This window comes from Mchenga conophoros, linkage group LG11 (assembly GCF_057382185.1).
Source record: "Mchenga conophoros isolate Kocher_MC1m ecotype Shallow Benthic linkage group LG11, M_conophoros_male_GT1.1, whole genome shotgun sequence".
Lineage (NCBI taxonomy): Eukaryota > Metazoa > Chordata > Actinopteri > Cichliformes > Cichlidae > Mchenga > Mchenga conophoros.
The window spans coordinates 754,433-768,531 of record NC_140536.1 but is presented as its reverse complement, the minus strand read 5'-3'; the positions used below and the strand labels follow the sequence as shown (position 1 = coordinate 768,531).

The following is a 14,099-nucleotide window of genomic DNA, read 5'->3' as shown; positions in this document are numbered from 1 at the left end:
TTTATTCTAGCAGTGACGACACATTATCAACTGTATCAATGTTTCTTTGGAATATACAAAGTTAACTTCTACAAATATGTAAAAGCACCGTGTCTGTCTGTGTGTAAGCAGGCTACAGGTGTTAGCACTAGAGATGGACCGATCCGATATTACGTATCGGTATCGGTCCGATACTGACCTAAATTACTGGATCGGATATCGGAGAAAAATAAAAAATGTAATCCGATCCATTAAATATCACGAAAGCACCTCACAAAACTTGCAACACGCCGTAACTCGCCTCAGAACGTCGGAGCAGTATGCATCACGTGATAGAGCAGCTGTGGCATGCGGGACCTGTCGGTGGTCTGGATAGCATGTGGAGCTTCGCTAGCAACCTGGCATTTCATCTCCGACAAAGTTATCCCCGAGAGAAGTAAAGCAAGTGTGTAAGTCCATCTCTGAATGTTTGTAAAGCATTCCCACGTTAAGCTTAACTAGCGACTGCCTCTCGCTCTCCGGCTGCTACTTCAATCGTGAAACTGCTAATGATCAGCTGATCGGCTTTTCTGTCGTGTCCGTGTCTCTTGTTTGTTTTTGGTCCACTTTGCGCCAGAAAGAGGAAACCAGCGGCTGAACAACAGCAGCACGTTTAAGCTTGATAAGCTGTTGTTAGAATTTATTTAATATTACTTTCTACACCAGGATCTTTTTCTACGTAGCTGACGGCTGGTAACTGTGCAGGGGCGGATCTAGCAAAGTTTAGCCAGGGGGGCCGATAGGGCATTAACTGGGAAAAGGGGGCACAAAGACATACTTTTCTTTCTTATTCTCATTTAAAATGTCTAGCTTTTAATAAATAATTATCTGACACCCAAAGTTTTAATTTGATGTAAAATGAATAGAAGTCAATTACTGTATATAGTGACTATTAAGTCTAATATATATACCCTAGTAAGCTATAGTACTTTTTACTTTGGGAAGGTACCATCTGTGCAGTCTGCAATTTTGTTGAAGAAAGATGTTGAATCTATTTAATATTTCTTGAAAAATAATTGATTTCTGTGCATTTTTTTTCACACTGCATCAAATTAAGGTTGATTACGTTGATTAAGCATCATGAGGTGGAGCGTGAGGGGTGGTTCCCTATTTTTTATTTATTTATTTTTGTTGTTGCTGGGAGTTGGAACCCTATTAGTTAGGTTGCTTAATATTTACGCTAAGTACTCTTTAAAATACCAGAATAGGGAGGATGGTGTAGGTCTAAGTTTATTAGATTGATCAGTATTGCTGAACTATGAAATATTTTTTTTGTATACAGGTATAACAGAATAGCTTTAGTGTAGTTGTTGTTTTAAACTTGAGTATGAACTTGCAGACTTGCAAAATGCAGCAAGATATTTTAAAAAACAGTTTTGTTGATTAAAAAACACTATATCGGATTCATATCGGTATCGGCAGATATCCAAATTTATGATATCGGTATCGGTATCGGACATAAAAAAGTGGTATCGTGCCATCTCTAGTTAGCACCCCTCTTACATCTTTATGCTGAAGAATGTGGAAGATTTCATTTAGTGTGGTAATAATCCCTTCCAGCTGATAAAAGCAGGAGTTGAGCTAACACAGTGCTAACACAGTGCTAACACAATGCTAACCCACACCTACAGCCAAATGGTGGTAGCTTATATTGGTGTTGAGTGATGTGCTGCACATGCACGGTGCTCACGTGTTGATGGGGGCTCAGTGCTGTAGATAATGTTTAGCATAAGGGGAATGTGAAATATTAGCATGTGATTTGTAGCCGATCCATCTCATCAATAACCCGACTGTCAGCAGTGTTGGGAAGGTTACTTTTAAAATGTATTCCATTACAGATTACAGAATACATGCCCCAAAATGTATTTTGTAACGTTACTCAATGAGAGTAACGTATTTTGAATACTTTGGATTACTTAATATATTATCATGCTGTTTACAACTACGTGAATGTGATTTATTACTGTTACTGAAGGTCCGCGGCTCCGAACCGTAGTAAAGGGACCTCTGGCTAATACGTCGGGCTCGTAGCTGAAAACTAGCTTTACTTTGTTGTCTGGGTCACTTTGCTAGCGAGAGACAGAGAGAGGCGTTGAAAGGCTGCTGCAACAGAACTTATTGTTTCAGAGGAAAACACGAACACGGTGTACAGTCGAGTCTTAATAGCTTACTTACAGCTGGGCTCGTCAGGCACTCTTCTTGGCTGCAGTGGTTATTATTATATTTACATGCTTCCAGCTCCCGTTTCTGCTCCGTGACAGCTCCTACTTTTCCTTTCTCTCCCTCCCGCACTCACAGACACATCACGGGTACGGCAGTCCATTCTCCCTGCAGCACGGACTACACCGCCCATCAGGCTGCATGCTTTAGGGCGATGCCTGTAGCATTCTGCCTGTTAGCTTAGCACAACAACAACAACAACAACAACAACAAAAAGGCCTCTCTCACCCAGGAAACACAGAGAGAGAGAGAGAGAGCGTCACCCTGTAACCATGGCAACCGTAACGCTGCCGCCTGGAACAACAGAACATACAGTGGAGCAAAAAAGTATTTAGTCAGCCACCGATTGTGCAAGTTCCCCCACCTAACATGATGACAGAGGTCAGTAATTTGCACCAGAGGTACACTTCAACTGTGAGAGACAGAATGTGAAAAAAAAATCCATGAATCCACATGGTAGGATTTGTAAAGAATTTATTCGTAAATCAGGGTGGAAAATAAGTATTTGGTCAATAACAAAAATACAACTCAATACTTTGTAACATAACCTTTGTTGGCAATAACAGAGGTCAAACGTTTACTATAGGTCTTTACCAGGTTTGCACACACAGTAGCTGGTATTTTGGCCCATTCCTCCATGCAGATCTTCTCGAGAGCAGTGATGTTTTGGGGCTGTCGCCGAGCAACACGGACTTTCAACTCCCGCCACAGATTTTCTATGGGGTTGAGGTCTGGAGACTGGCTAGGCCACTCCAGGACTTTCAAATGCTTCTTACGGAGCCACTCCTTTGTTGCCCGGGCGGTGTGTTTTGGATCATTGTCATGTTGGAAGACCCAGCCTCGTTTCATCTTCAAAGTTCTCACTGATGGAAGGAGGTTTTGGCTCAAAATCTCACGATACATGGCCCCATTCATTCTGTCCTTAACACGGATCAGTCGTCCTGTCCCCTTGGCAGAAAAACAGCCCCATAGCATGATGTTTCCACCCCCATGCTTCACAGTAGGTATGGTGTTCTTGGGATGCAACTCAGTATTCTTCTTCCTCCAAACACGACGAGTTGAGTTTATACCAAAAAGTTCTACTTTGGTTTCATCTGACCACATGACATTCTCCCAATCCTCTGCTGTATCATCCATGTGCTCTCTGGCAAACTTCAGACGGGCCTGGACATGCACTGGCTTCAGCAGCGGAACACGTCTGGCACTGCGGGATTTGATTCCCTGCCGTTGTAGTGTGTTACTGATGGTGACCTTTGTTACTTTGGTCCCAGCTCTCTGCAGGTCATTCACCAGGTCCCCCCGTGTGGTTCTGGGATCTTTGCTCACCGTTCTCATGATCATTTTGACCCCACGGGATGAGATCTTGCGTGGAGCCCCAGATCGAGGGAGATTATCAGTGGTCTTGTATGTCTTCCATTTTCTGATGATTGCTCCCACAGTTGATTTTTTCACACCAAGCTGCTTGCCTATTGTAGATTCACTCTTCCCAGTCTGGTGCAGGTCTACAATACTTTTCCTGGTGTCCTTCGAAAGCTCTTTGGTCTTGGCCATGGCGGAGTTTGGAGTCTGACTGTTTGAGGCTGTGGACAGGTGTCTTTTATACAGATGATGAGTTCAAACAGGTGCCATTCATACAGGTAACGAGTGGGGGACAGAAAAGCTTCTTACAGAAGACGTTACAGGTCTGTGAGAGCCAGAGATTTTCCTTGTTTGAGGTGACCAAATACTTATTTTCCACCCTGATTTACCAATAAATTCTTTACAAATCCTACCATGTGGATTCATGGATTTTTTTTTTCACATTCTGTCTCTCACAGTTGAAGTGTACCTCTGGTGCAAATTACTGACCTCTGTCATCATTTTAAGTGGGGGAACTTGCACAATCGGTGGCTGACTAAATACTTTTTTGCCCCACTGTACCTATCAAACAAAACCCAAACAGTCCTGACCCGCGACAAAATGAAACAGGAAAGTACCGCCGTGTAATCCATTTATTTCAACAAAGTAACTGTATTCTGAATACCACCTTTTTAAACGGTAACTGTAACAGAATACAGTTACTCATATTTTGTATTTTAAATGCGTAACGGCGGTGCATGTACTCCGTTACTCCCCAACACTGTCAGACGTTAGCTGTGCGGCTGGACCCTCGCTGTGTGGCGTCTGCAGAGATCAGCTGACAGTCTTTAACATTAGAAACCTAATAGAGTCGGTAATGCTGACAACAATGAAGCCAGTGGTGTTCATTGAGCTCCTCAGTGCGTCTGTTTGGAGTGAAGTGGCGGCTGGAAGCCATTGTCCACAGCTCCGCTGGATGTTTGTGTGCATGTGCTTGTGATTTTCCACGGTGTGTTAGTGCAGCTCGTGGATGTGCTCACTGCTTTGCTGTCCTGACATTCTTCTCATCTCCAGCTCCTTTATGAGGCTTTTTATTGTGTGAATGTATATTTTTATTGATGCTTATTGACACATAACGTGAATATGTCGAATGGAAAGACAGACTTGCATATTTATTTGTGAGTCTGAATGATCCACCCTCAGTTGAGTGGACGCTTCCCACAGTGATCCACTCTGAGTGTGACACAGAGTCCTGTGAGCTGAAGCGTCTGCGTTATGTTAGGACAACAGAGTCAAAGTCAAAGTCAACTTTATTTGTCGATTCTGCCACATGTACAGGACATACAGAGAATAGAAATTGCGTTACTCTCAATCCCTAGATAAATAGCAAATGAACATTTGAATATATTTAAATATAAAAGTGATTAAAAATGCAAGTTAAATAATTAAAAAGTAAAAATTTAAATAAATACAATTTTACATATAACAAGAAAGCTATACAATATACAATATAATGGGTAAGTGACATTGAGTGTAAACCAGGCAGAGTAGTGCAAATAGGCAAATAGTGCAAATGGAGATTTAGTAGTGTACGGTAAGAGAAAGTGTAACAACAAAGTCTTATGAGGTAGTGGCAGTCCAATGCTCCACAAAGTGACTGGTAACTGGTGCAGGCCAGTGAGTGCGTCAGAGAGTGTGTGTGTGTGTGTGTGTGTGTGTGTGTGTGTGTGTGTGTGTGTGTGTGTGTGTGTGTGTGTGTGTGTGTGTGTGTGTGACAGAGTTCAGTGAGACCATGGAGGAGAGAGGGGAGAGGGGGCAGAATCGGGAGGGAGTTTAGCTTCCTTCAGCCTGCTGGTCCTGGCCTGGAGACTCCGCAGTCTCCTCCCCGACGGCAGCAGCTTGAAGAAGCTTTGCATTGGGTGCGTGGGATCAGCCGCTATGCAAAGGGCTTTTTTAGTGAGACGGGTGCTGTAAATGTCCTGGAGGGAGGGGAGAGAGACACCAATGATCCTCTCTGCAGCCCTCACTATGCGTTGGAGGGTTCTATGACAGGACGCATTGCAGGCTCCAAACCACACAGTGATGCAGCTCGACAGGATGCTCTCGATGGTGCCTCTGTAGAAAGTGTACATGATGGGGGCTGGTGCTCCTGCTCTTCTTAGTTTGCGGAGAAAGAAGAGACGCTGCTGTGATGTTAGGACAACAGAGTTGGGTGGAGGTGGGTCTGTGGGCTGCCATGGCTAACACCGTCCATTAATGCAGTGCATGTAACCTCATTACAAGCTGATACACTGAAGCGGACACGTGCTGTTAGCAGCACCCGAGTACCTCGCTGGTCTCCTCAGTGAAGCCAGACCTGGACCCAGGCTCCACGTGGACTCTGATCAGGCTCCTCTAACCGAGTGCTCACAGGGCCTCTGATCAGCTGGTGATGTTGGGTGAAGCCCTGCTAGGACTTTGGCCACAGTCTGCTATTAATGTGCTCGATCAATCATTTGAATCCCCTCTGTGAAGCTCACTCTCTGGACTTTGTACTCAAAGTGTGACTTTGCAAATGAAGATTAATAACGTTTGTGTTCAGCCACCTTAAAGCCAACCACAGAGTGAAGGGAGCTGCCGAAGACGTCAGGAGACGCGGCTGAGTGTGTTTAGATTCTGTTCTACTGTCACACCAGCTGCAAGCCGAGAGATTAAAACCATTGAAACATTTCAAACATGTCCTGTAGTCATTTGTTGTGTCACATAGCTCTGCTGGCTGACGGCTTCACGACTGTGTTTATTAGGGGTGCAACGATACACAAAATTCACGGTTCGGTTCGGTTCGATACTTTGGTGTCACGGTTCGATATTTTTTCGATACAAAAAAAATGTTCATGCCTTTTTAATTTGTCATTTATTAAAATTATAAATATATATTTTAACTCAAAAGTACAGTTTTTAAATTTAACCCTGACCCTTGTGCGTGTTTTTTATTTTGACAGCGAATGCGCACCTGCGGACCACTTATGTGCAGCCCTGGTTATTTAGCTCGTCATATTGCAGCCACAGAAATTCTTTTGTCCATGAAACCATAAAGCTGCACTTTCTTTTTGCCTTATAGTCTGATTTGTCATAACTTCTCCTGCTGCTTTTACACATGCACTCACATAAGCTCAGCGATTCTCTGCGCGATCAACCTCTCACATGTTTAAGCTTGCTGCAGGAGATTTCACTTGTCATGTTTGCATAGTAAGCTAACGATTAATAAGACGATGTCAGAGGAATTGGTGCACAAATTATCATCACTCACAGATCAGTGCTGTCGCTCTCTATACACAGTTCGCACGATTGCAAAGTGAAAGCAAAAAACAAGCGCAAATTCAAACGCGACTTCAATATGTCACATATTGACAGTGGCTCACCGATGCCAATGACATAATTACCCAGCTACATTTCTGAAAGAATGCAAAAGCATTGACATATATTTTTCCTACAATAGCCCGACGGGCAGGGAAGAGAGAGATTTTGGTAGCCCGACTGAAAAAATCGCTAGCCCCGGGACGTCGGGCTAGCGATATTGCAAGCCCTGTATCTGATTGAGGAATCACTCATCTTTGGAAAAGAGAGTTTATTACAGAGAAATGTCTCTTTCCAAAATAAAAGCTATACTATCCGCTTCTTCTGGGCTATATTCTCAGCAGCATATTAAACAGCTGTCTAAATGACTCGGCTAAAGTTCGTAGCATGCATGCTTGCTTTTTTTTGTCTGCTTCCACTTGTCTTTGCACTAGGATGATGTCGGCGTAAATGTGCAGTCATATTCGTTGTGTTCCCACTAGTGCTTTCAGGTTAATCTCGTTGAAATGACCTTAACGCCACAACACGGCAAATCTCCGTTAACGAGCTACCGCCATCGCCCCGTGCATGGGGCTAGACGGCCAACACGTTAACGAGCTAACTGCGCTAACACACTAGTTCACACCCATGTAATTGAGCATTGCGTGGCACATCCAACATACTGTTTTACTTTAGTCCATGACTCGCTTACCTTCAGGGTCATACGTCACATGAAAACCAAAATAATTCCAAACGCCAGATCTGAATGAGGGTGGGGGAGGTCCATGTTGCAAGGAGAGCTTAACTTCTGTCTCGCTAGCTTGCCCTGTGCTCTTCCTCCTGACTATGCTCTGTGTGGAGTGCTCAGTGGATCTGCGCTCGACAGTGCAGCCTAGGCGGAGTAGTCGAACACAGATTCACTGAGCGCTCAACACAGACAGCATCGTCAGAAGGAAAGTTGATAAAATAAATTAAAAATGTTGTATTGTTCGATACATATGCGTACCGAACCGAAAGCACTGTATCGAACGGTTCAATATCGATACGAATATCGTTGCACCCCTAGTGTTTATGTGCCAGGAACTGTCTTCTGTGTTTGCTTCAGGCAATGCTGGATGTAGCTGCCAATGAAGGCTGGCTCGTCACAGCCATCAGCATCTGCAATCTTGTGCAAATGATCGTCCAGGGCCGCTGGCTGCACGACTCCTCCTTACTGACGCTCCCACACGTAGAACAGCAACACCTCGGCCTGTTCAGGTAAATCGTCGTTCTGCTCGCTGTGCAGCGTGTCCTGCTTCGGTATTTTGGGAACGAATCCTTCATCTCAAGTAAAAAAGCCTTTAATCATCCTAATGTGTGACTGTGAGTATAGTTAAGGATTCAGTGTTGTTTCACAGTTAGAAGCTGAGAGTGAAGATTAGGTCGAGTTTAGGGACAGAGTCAGAGAGGCCAGGCTTGGGCCTGTGCAGGGACGGGGTAGTGGACATATTGGACAAAGGATGTTGAAGGTGGAGCTTGCAGGCAGGAGGGAAAGAGGAAGAGCACAGAGAAGCTCCGTGGACGGGGTGAAGGAGGATGCTGGGGACAGGGCGAGGCGGAGGGGGTGATGTACCTGTAGCCTGAAGCTGTTCCCACCTTCAGGTGTAAGTCTCAGTAACACTGTGCAGTCACTCAGGTACAAACACGAAGCCTGCATTTGGACACTTGTGTCCTTTTAATGGTAAGAGCCAACCTTGTCTCTGATGCCTCCTGTTTTAGGAACAGGGGAAACAGGAAGGGGCAGGGAGGTTTGAACGAGCCGATCGAAGGACTTCCTGAGCTGATCGCTGCCTGTAATGGAAATGAAAGCGTCTTCTCTGCTATGGTGGCCCGACAGCTTCATCCGAGTCACACTGCTCAGGTAAGGCTGCAGAAATGATTCGTCTAAATGTGCAAATGGAAGCAGCCAGTCTGGATTTGCTGCAGAGATGATGGAACAATCTAAGCATGGCTGTGCCCCGCGTGGTCCATGCAGATCACACACAGCAGTGTCACAGCGATACGCCAGGATCCCCGATCACAGCTCCAGTTTAAGTGCTAATTGCAGCAGTAATGAGAGTGTCCGGGCACGGCAGCAGGCCCTGCAGCTTCACCCAATCGCCGTCTCTGCTGCCCCCACCCTCGCCACGTTTACCCCCAGCTCCCCGCCGGCCTGCAGTGTGGCGGCCTCTCTAATTAAATAATTAGATGTGCAGCAGCGTTCCTGTCTGACTGTCTCAGGAAGAGTAATCCTCACATAAATAGCTTTTCCCCTCCGTGCCCCCCCAGTCAGACGGCCGCACAGCCTCCTAGCTCTGCTTTGTTTTCATCCCTCTGTCTGCGTTTGTCCTCTGCCTCCCTCCTGGCAGCTTCTTTGGGTTGAAGCAGCTGTCCTGCAAGCAGCTAACGAGGCCCGCCGCAGCCTCGGCGTCACAACTCGCCATTTTATTTCTAAGCTTCGCTTTCACACGTCTGCAGCTTTGACTGGACTCATGCTGCAAACAACAGGTGATTTCCTGTCCGCTAAAACATATATCAGTGTAGATAACATCCAATCATTTCCACTGCTGGCTAACATGTGACTCCACTGTACAGCCTGTCAAGCTTCTCACCAGCTCTTCCAATGAGGTTCGAACACAGCTGTGTCACAATGAGTGTGTGTGATCGTGTGTCCGTTAGCTCTGATAAAGTGCTGCAGATTCAGGATGCCCTGTGTGTTACACAAACAGCTTGTGTTCATGGTAAATCCAACGTTCCTCAGGCGTGGTCGTTCCTGAGCCATCTCCCAGTGCTGGAAGTTGAGATGAGCATGAAGGGCTGGTGGGAGGAGAGCCAGGAGCAGACGGAGCGTCCCATCCCTGCAGCAGGAGCTAACCTCAGGAAGGAGAGCAGCTGGCTGGACGTCCACGCTGACCAGGAGTATGTTCTGCAGGTGTCACTGAGACGCCTCAATCTGGGACAGCAGAGGGTCAGTATCCACAATATTCTCTAACAGGCGGCTGCTCCCAGTTTGAACACAGTGGCTTATTTAGCAGCTGAGCAGACGCTGACCCCAGAGGCTGCTGGGACGAGCTTTAGCTAATAGTTCATGTAGTGCTCAGTACAAGCCTGCAGAGAGCAGCAAACTCGGCCTGCACAGAGTGATGACAGTCGGACTTTCAACAGTCACATATTGAATGTGTAGCTCGTGAGTAATGAAGTGAGATGCATGTTGTCAGCCTCACCTGTCGTCACGCTCACACCTCAGACGTTACAGCGGGGCTGGGCGGACCCCTCCGTCGAGGAGACGTTAGGAGAAACACAAAGTTTCCTCTCCGAGCTCTGACACCAGAAACATGTCGTCTCAGCGTGTTCTGGAGGTTAAATCCACAAAACACAAGAACAATATAAAATCCAGTCAAGCATAGAAATATACCAGCACTGCTCAATGAGGCTGAAGAAACCAGACCACACAGTGACTCTGCTCTCTACAGGAAGTGAAGCATAGAGTCTGATTGGATGCTTTGTAAATCAAACTGAATTAAACTGGTGGTGCATGCTAGACGTGAGGTCATGCAGTGTTTCCTACCTGCCACGTTAAGGCAGCCCTGTTTTAATAATAGCATCCAACATGTGAAACTCCCCAAACTTCAGAGTGTGCACGATGTGTGTTGTTCCAGAGGAGGCAGGACAGCAAGGCCCAAGCTCCCAGGTTCCCCAAGGCCAAGGATGAGGGCTGGTTCCTCGTGCTGGGGGAGGTGGATCGCAGGGAGCTGCTGGCTGTGAAACGGCTGGGATACGTGCGTAACCACACGGCCGTGTCCATGGCCTTCTACACCCCGGAGAGGACCGGAAAGTAAGTCTGGTCTCCCACACACTGAGCGCACTGGTCTGTAGGCAGAACGTGAAATACTGTGACATTTATGTAGCACGTTACGACGTGCCTGCAGGCTGTCAATGCGATGCACCAGTCATGCCGATCAGTCCTCGGGCGCAGCGTGGACTGTGGAGGGATTAGTGGTGGTAAAATGGAAATTACACTGTTGCGTGAGTCCAGCAGCTCACTGCTGATTGGCTCCTCTGTGCCAGATCACTGGCCTGCGCAGTGTCTCAGCTTCTCCTCATTATCTTTTTAAAAGTTTATGTAGAAGCAAAGAAATGAACGTGAACACAGTTTCCACTCTGTCGCTGTCTCAGGTGATTTTCAGGCCTGTTTTTCCTCCTCTCAGGTGTATTTACACGCTGTACCTGATGAGTGACAGCTACCTGGGTCTGGACCAGCAGTATGATGTTCACCTGAACGTAACGCCTGCCAGCATCGCTGCACAGGTCAACAGCGAGGTCTCACATTCGGATCTGTCCCTGGGCTGAGGAAGTACCTCTGTGTCACGTCGGCGACGTCTGTCAGCCACCGCTTTGCTGACCTCGGAAGTGACGTCGTTTCTTTCTCATGCGGTGTGGCTGTGCTCACTGTGGTGCACCGGTGCCAAGGACCGCCTCATTCTCATTCATTTAACTTTTAATTGGCAACATCCAACAAGAGTCTGCTGCTGCGCCGTTCTTGATTGGCCGGATCTTTGTGTGTGGTGTCAGATATATAAGCATGGCGGCACACGTTCGAACAGCAGCTGTGTAGCTGTGAAATGTAGCTCTGTGCCTGATTTGTAGAGAACATCGTACAGATTATGCCAAAGCACATCACCGAACACAAACAGGTTGCTGTCGTGTTTGGGAGGTTGTGGGCTGACAGTAACACAAAGCTGTGTTAAAGGTGAGCACGCTGTGGAGCTTCAGCTCAACAACAGGATCATACATTTCCCTGACTCCGTGCCTGTGTGGATGTGGAAACGCAGTGTGACAAACCTTCTGTGGCCTCGTGTTGGAGCAGCAGCCAGTGTGGGTGAGAGATTTCTGTGAAGGGCAGAAAATGTGCAAATCGTTTTGGATCAGATGTGGAAACAGAAGTGTTTGTTTGGATGAAGTGCTTTGAGTTCAGGTGTGTGAACAAAGCTTCCTCCTCCCTCACCGCTGCATGCTTCAGAGGCCCTGAGCCTAACGCTGCTGTGTCTGTGGCCTTTGTGTGGATGTGTATGAACCCCGTGAGCAGCACTGTGCCGCCAATCATTAAAGAATTTACATTTGGTTTTGAATAAAGTGTTTTGTGTGGCTTCAAATTGTAATTGTGCGTTTTTCATTTCATTCACTTGTTTATTTGGAGTTTTCGTTCTCAGTGATTGCTTACAGCTCAGTCATGTCTGATGTGCTGTGAACACCATGCATACACTGTGTAAAAGTCTATTTAGGTTCAGTCAGTGACACCACAGAAAAACATGAACTGACCTCGTGCTGGAATAAAACATGGAGGCTGCAGCAGTGCCGAGTGAAGCAGGTGACGGTGGGCGGGTCTGAGCCAAGACTGCAGACCAGGAGACATCCATACAGAGCACACTGTCCACTCTGTCCACACTGTCCACCGCAGAGCTGCTGGCAGCAGGAACCACGCTGGATGAAAGATAAACATGAACATGCAGGTTCAAATGAGCTCGTGCTCGGTTTCCTTTGTTAGGCCAAAAGTTTGAAGGCTTTTTCTTTTGGGTGTTTCACACTCAGTTATTGAAATAATATTTCACTGTAAATTCATGAAAAGCAAGTGAGTGTGTCAACATATAGAATATGCCCCTAATATGATCCTGATTCTAATCCTGGTTTAAATCCTCAGACCAGCTGAAGTAAGGAAAACATCATGTGTGGGGCATCAACAGAGACCCAGCAGGAAGAAGCTCCAAACGGCTCCAAATCACAACAGCCAGCGCCTCCAGGCAGGGGCGTGATTCCAGGGGCATGGGGGGGTATGACCCCCCCCCCCCCCCCCCCCAATAATCAGACCCAACCAATATACTCCCCCCCCCAATAAAATTATGTATTATCTTGCATAAATAGGGTGTTGATTTTCTTTACTCGTTTCTGGTATTACCAGCAAAACAGTTGCATGTTTAATCATCTGGGAATCGACCCACATATTTATTTATTTAAATAAATAAATTTATTTATTTATTTAAATAAATAAATAAATTTATTTATTTAAATAAATAAATAAATCTGGGTCAGGACCCCCAATGTTCAGCACAAAGTTACACGATGCCTGCAGGCGCTTTGTATTGGAAGCTAGACCCCACAGTAATACATAAAATAATAATTTTAAAAAGTTTCCGGTATTTGAAGCTGTTAAAATTGAAACGTGTTGCCTGTCAAACAGACGCTTTCTATAAAAACAAGCGGTCTAAAGCAGCCTCGCTTTACGCTCCGCTCAAGCAAAACATTTATGAGGTTGTGTGGTGGGAACTTTGCCCGAGGCCGTGGAGCCTTTTCAGCCCAGAGGAGCACAGAACCACGAGGTTCCACACAGAACCACGAGGTTCCGCACAGACCGACTGCAGGACATGACGGCCGTCAGCTTTGTGCCTCGGGTCTCCGGGTTAGCAGTGATCCCTGTGAGGGCCGCCGATGACGATGAAAAGTACCAATAAAGTGCGTCATCTTTACACGTAACAGATAAATAAATTCCACGTGGGGATTCCGCGCACACATGTCGGTGCTGCTGCGGATTTGTCAGGTGGTTTAAACACTAACGCTCGCCGTGGCCCGGTGTGGACCTGCACTGTAGTGACTGCTCTGTGTTCTAGTAGCTCTCGTTTAGCATTAAGGTTTGATAACATGCACATTCCTGGATAATGTGACGCACAGTTTGCGCTCAGTGGTGCGTTCCCGGCAGAGAATCCACGCCACTCTTAACAGTCTGTAAATGAAAGCAGCCGTAAAAACGGGGCGCTTCCACCGGATTACGTGTCAGCTCCCACGGTGAAAAGAGCCACTTTGGCCACGCAGAAAACTGACTTTACCATCAGCCCAGCTCGCTGAGACATTAATCTCGCCTCGCAGTCCACGCCTCTGATCTTTTCACAATGCTCTGCGTGTTTCTGTCCCGGCTGGCAATTTTCCACACACGCAGTTTAATTACCAGCAAGTTTGGAGCAGAAGCGAAGGTTAAACCAGCGTCAACCGTTCCGTGTGCCTCCGGCATCCGGGATGATTTTCTCACTGCAGGCAGGAACCGCTGCAACACACACACACACACACACACACACACACAGAGTGATGTGTGGCTCGTCAGCGGGGTTTAAGCCTCCTGTCGTGTGCTGAGATATTCTGGT

The 14,099-nt window shown here is 46.5% G+C and overlaps 1 protein-coding gene across 6 annotated transcripts in view; it reads left to right on the top strand.

Annotated features, from left to right (window-relative positions):
- The window catches only part of ascc3 (activating signal cointegrator 1 complex subunit 3), a 144,329-nt gene extending 131,863 nt beyond the window's left edge, over positions 1-12,466 (top strand). For all 6 annotated transcript variants that reach the window (XM_085290481.1, XM_085290484.1, XM_085290482.1 and 3 more), the window contains 5 exons: positions 7,997-8,148; positions 8,650-8,791; positions 9,671-9,877; positions 10,569-10,744; positions 11,118-12,466. In XM_085290481.1, coding sequence (XP_085146607.1) covers positions 7,997-8,148; positions 8,650-8,791; positions 9,671-9,877; positions 10,569-10,744; positions 11,118-11,259 — 819 coding nt within the window. In that variant the 3' untranslated portion in view covers positions 11,260-12,466. The remainder of the gene's footprint in view (positions 1-7,996; positions 8,149-8,649; positions 8,792-9,670; positions 9,878-10,568; positions 10,745-11,117) is intronic.
- Positions 12,467-14,099: the final 1,633 nt, after the last annotated feature.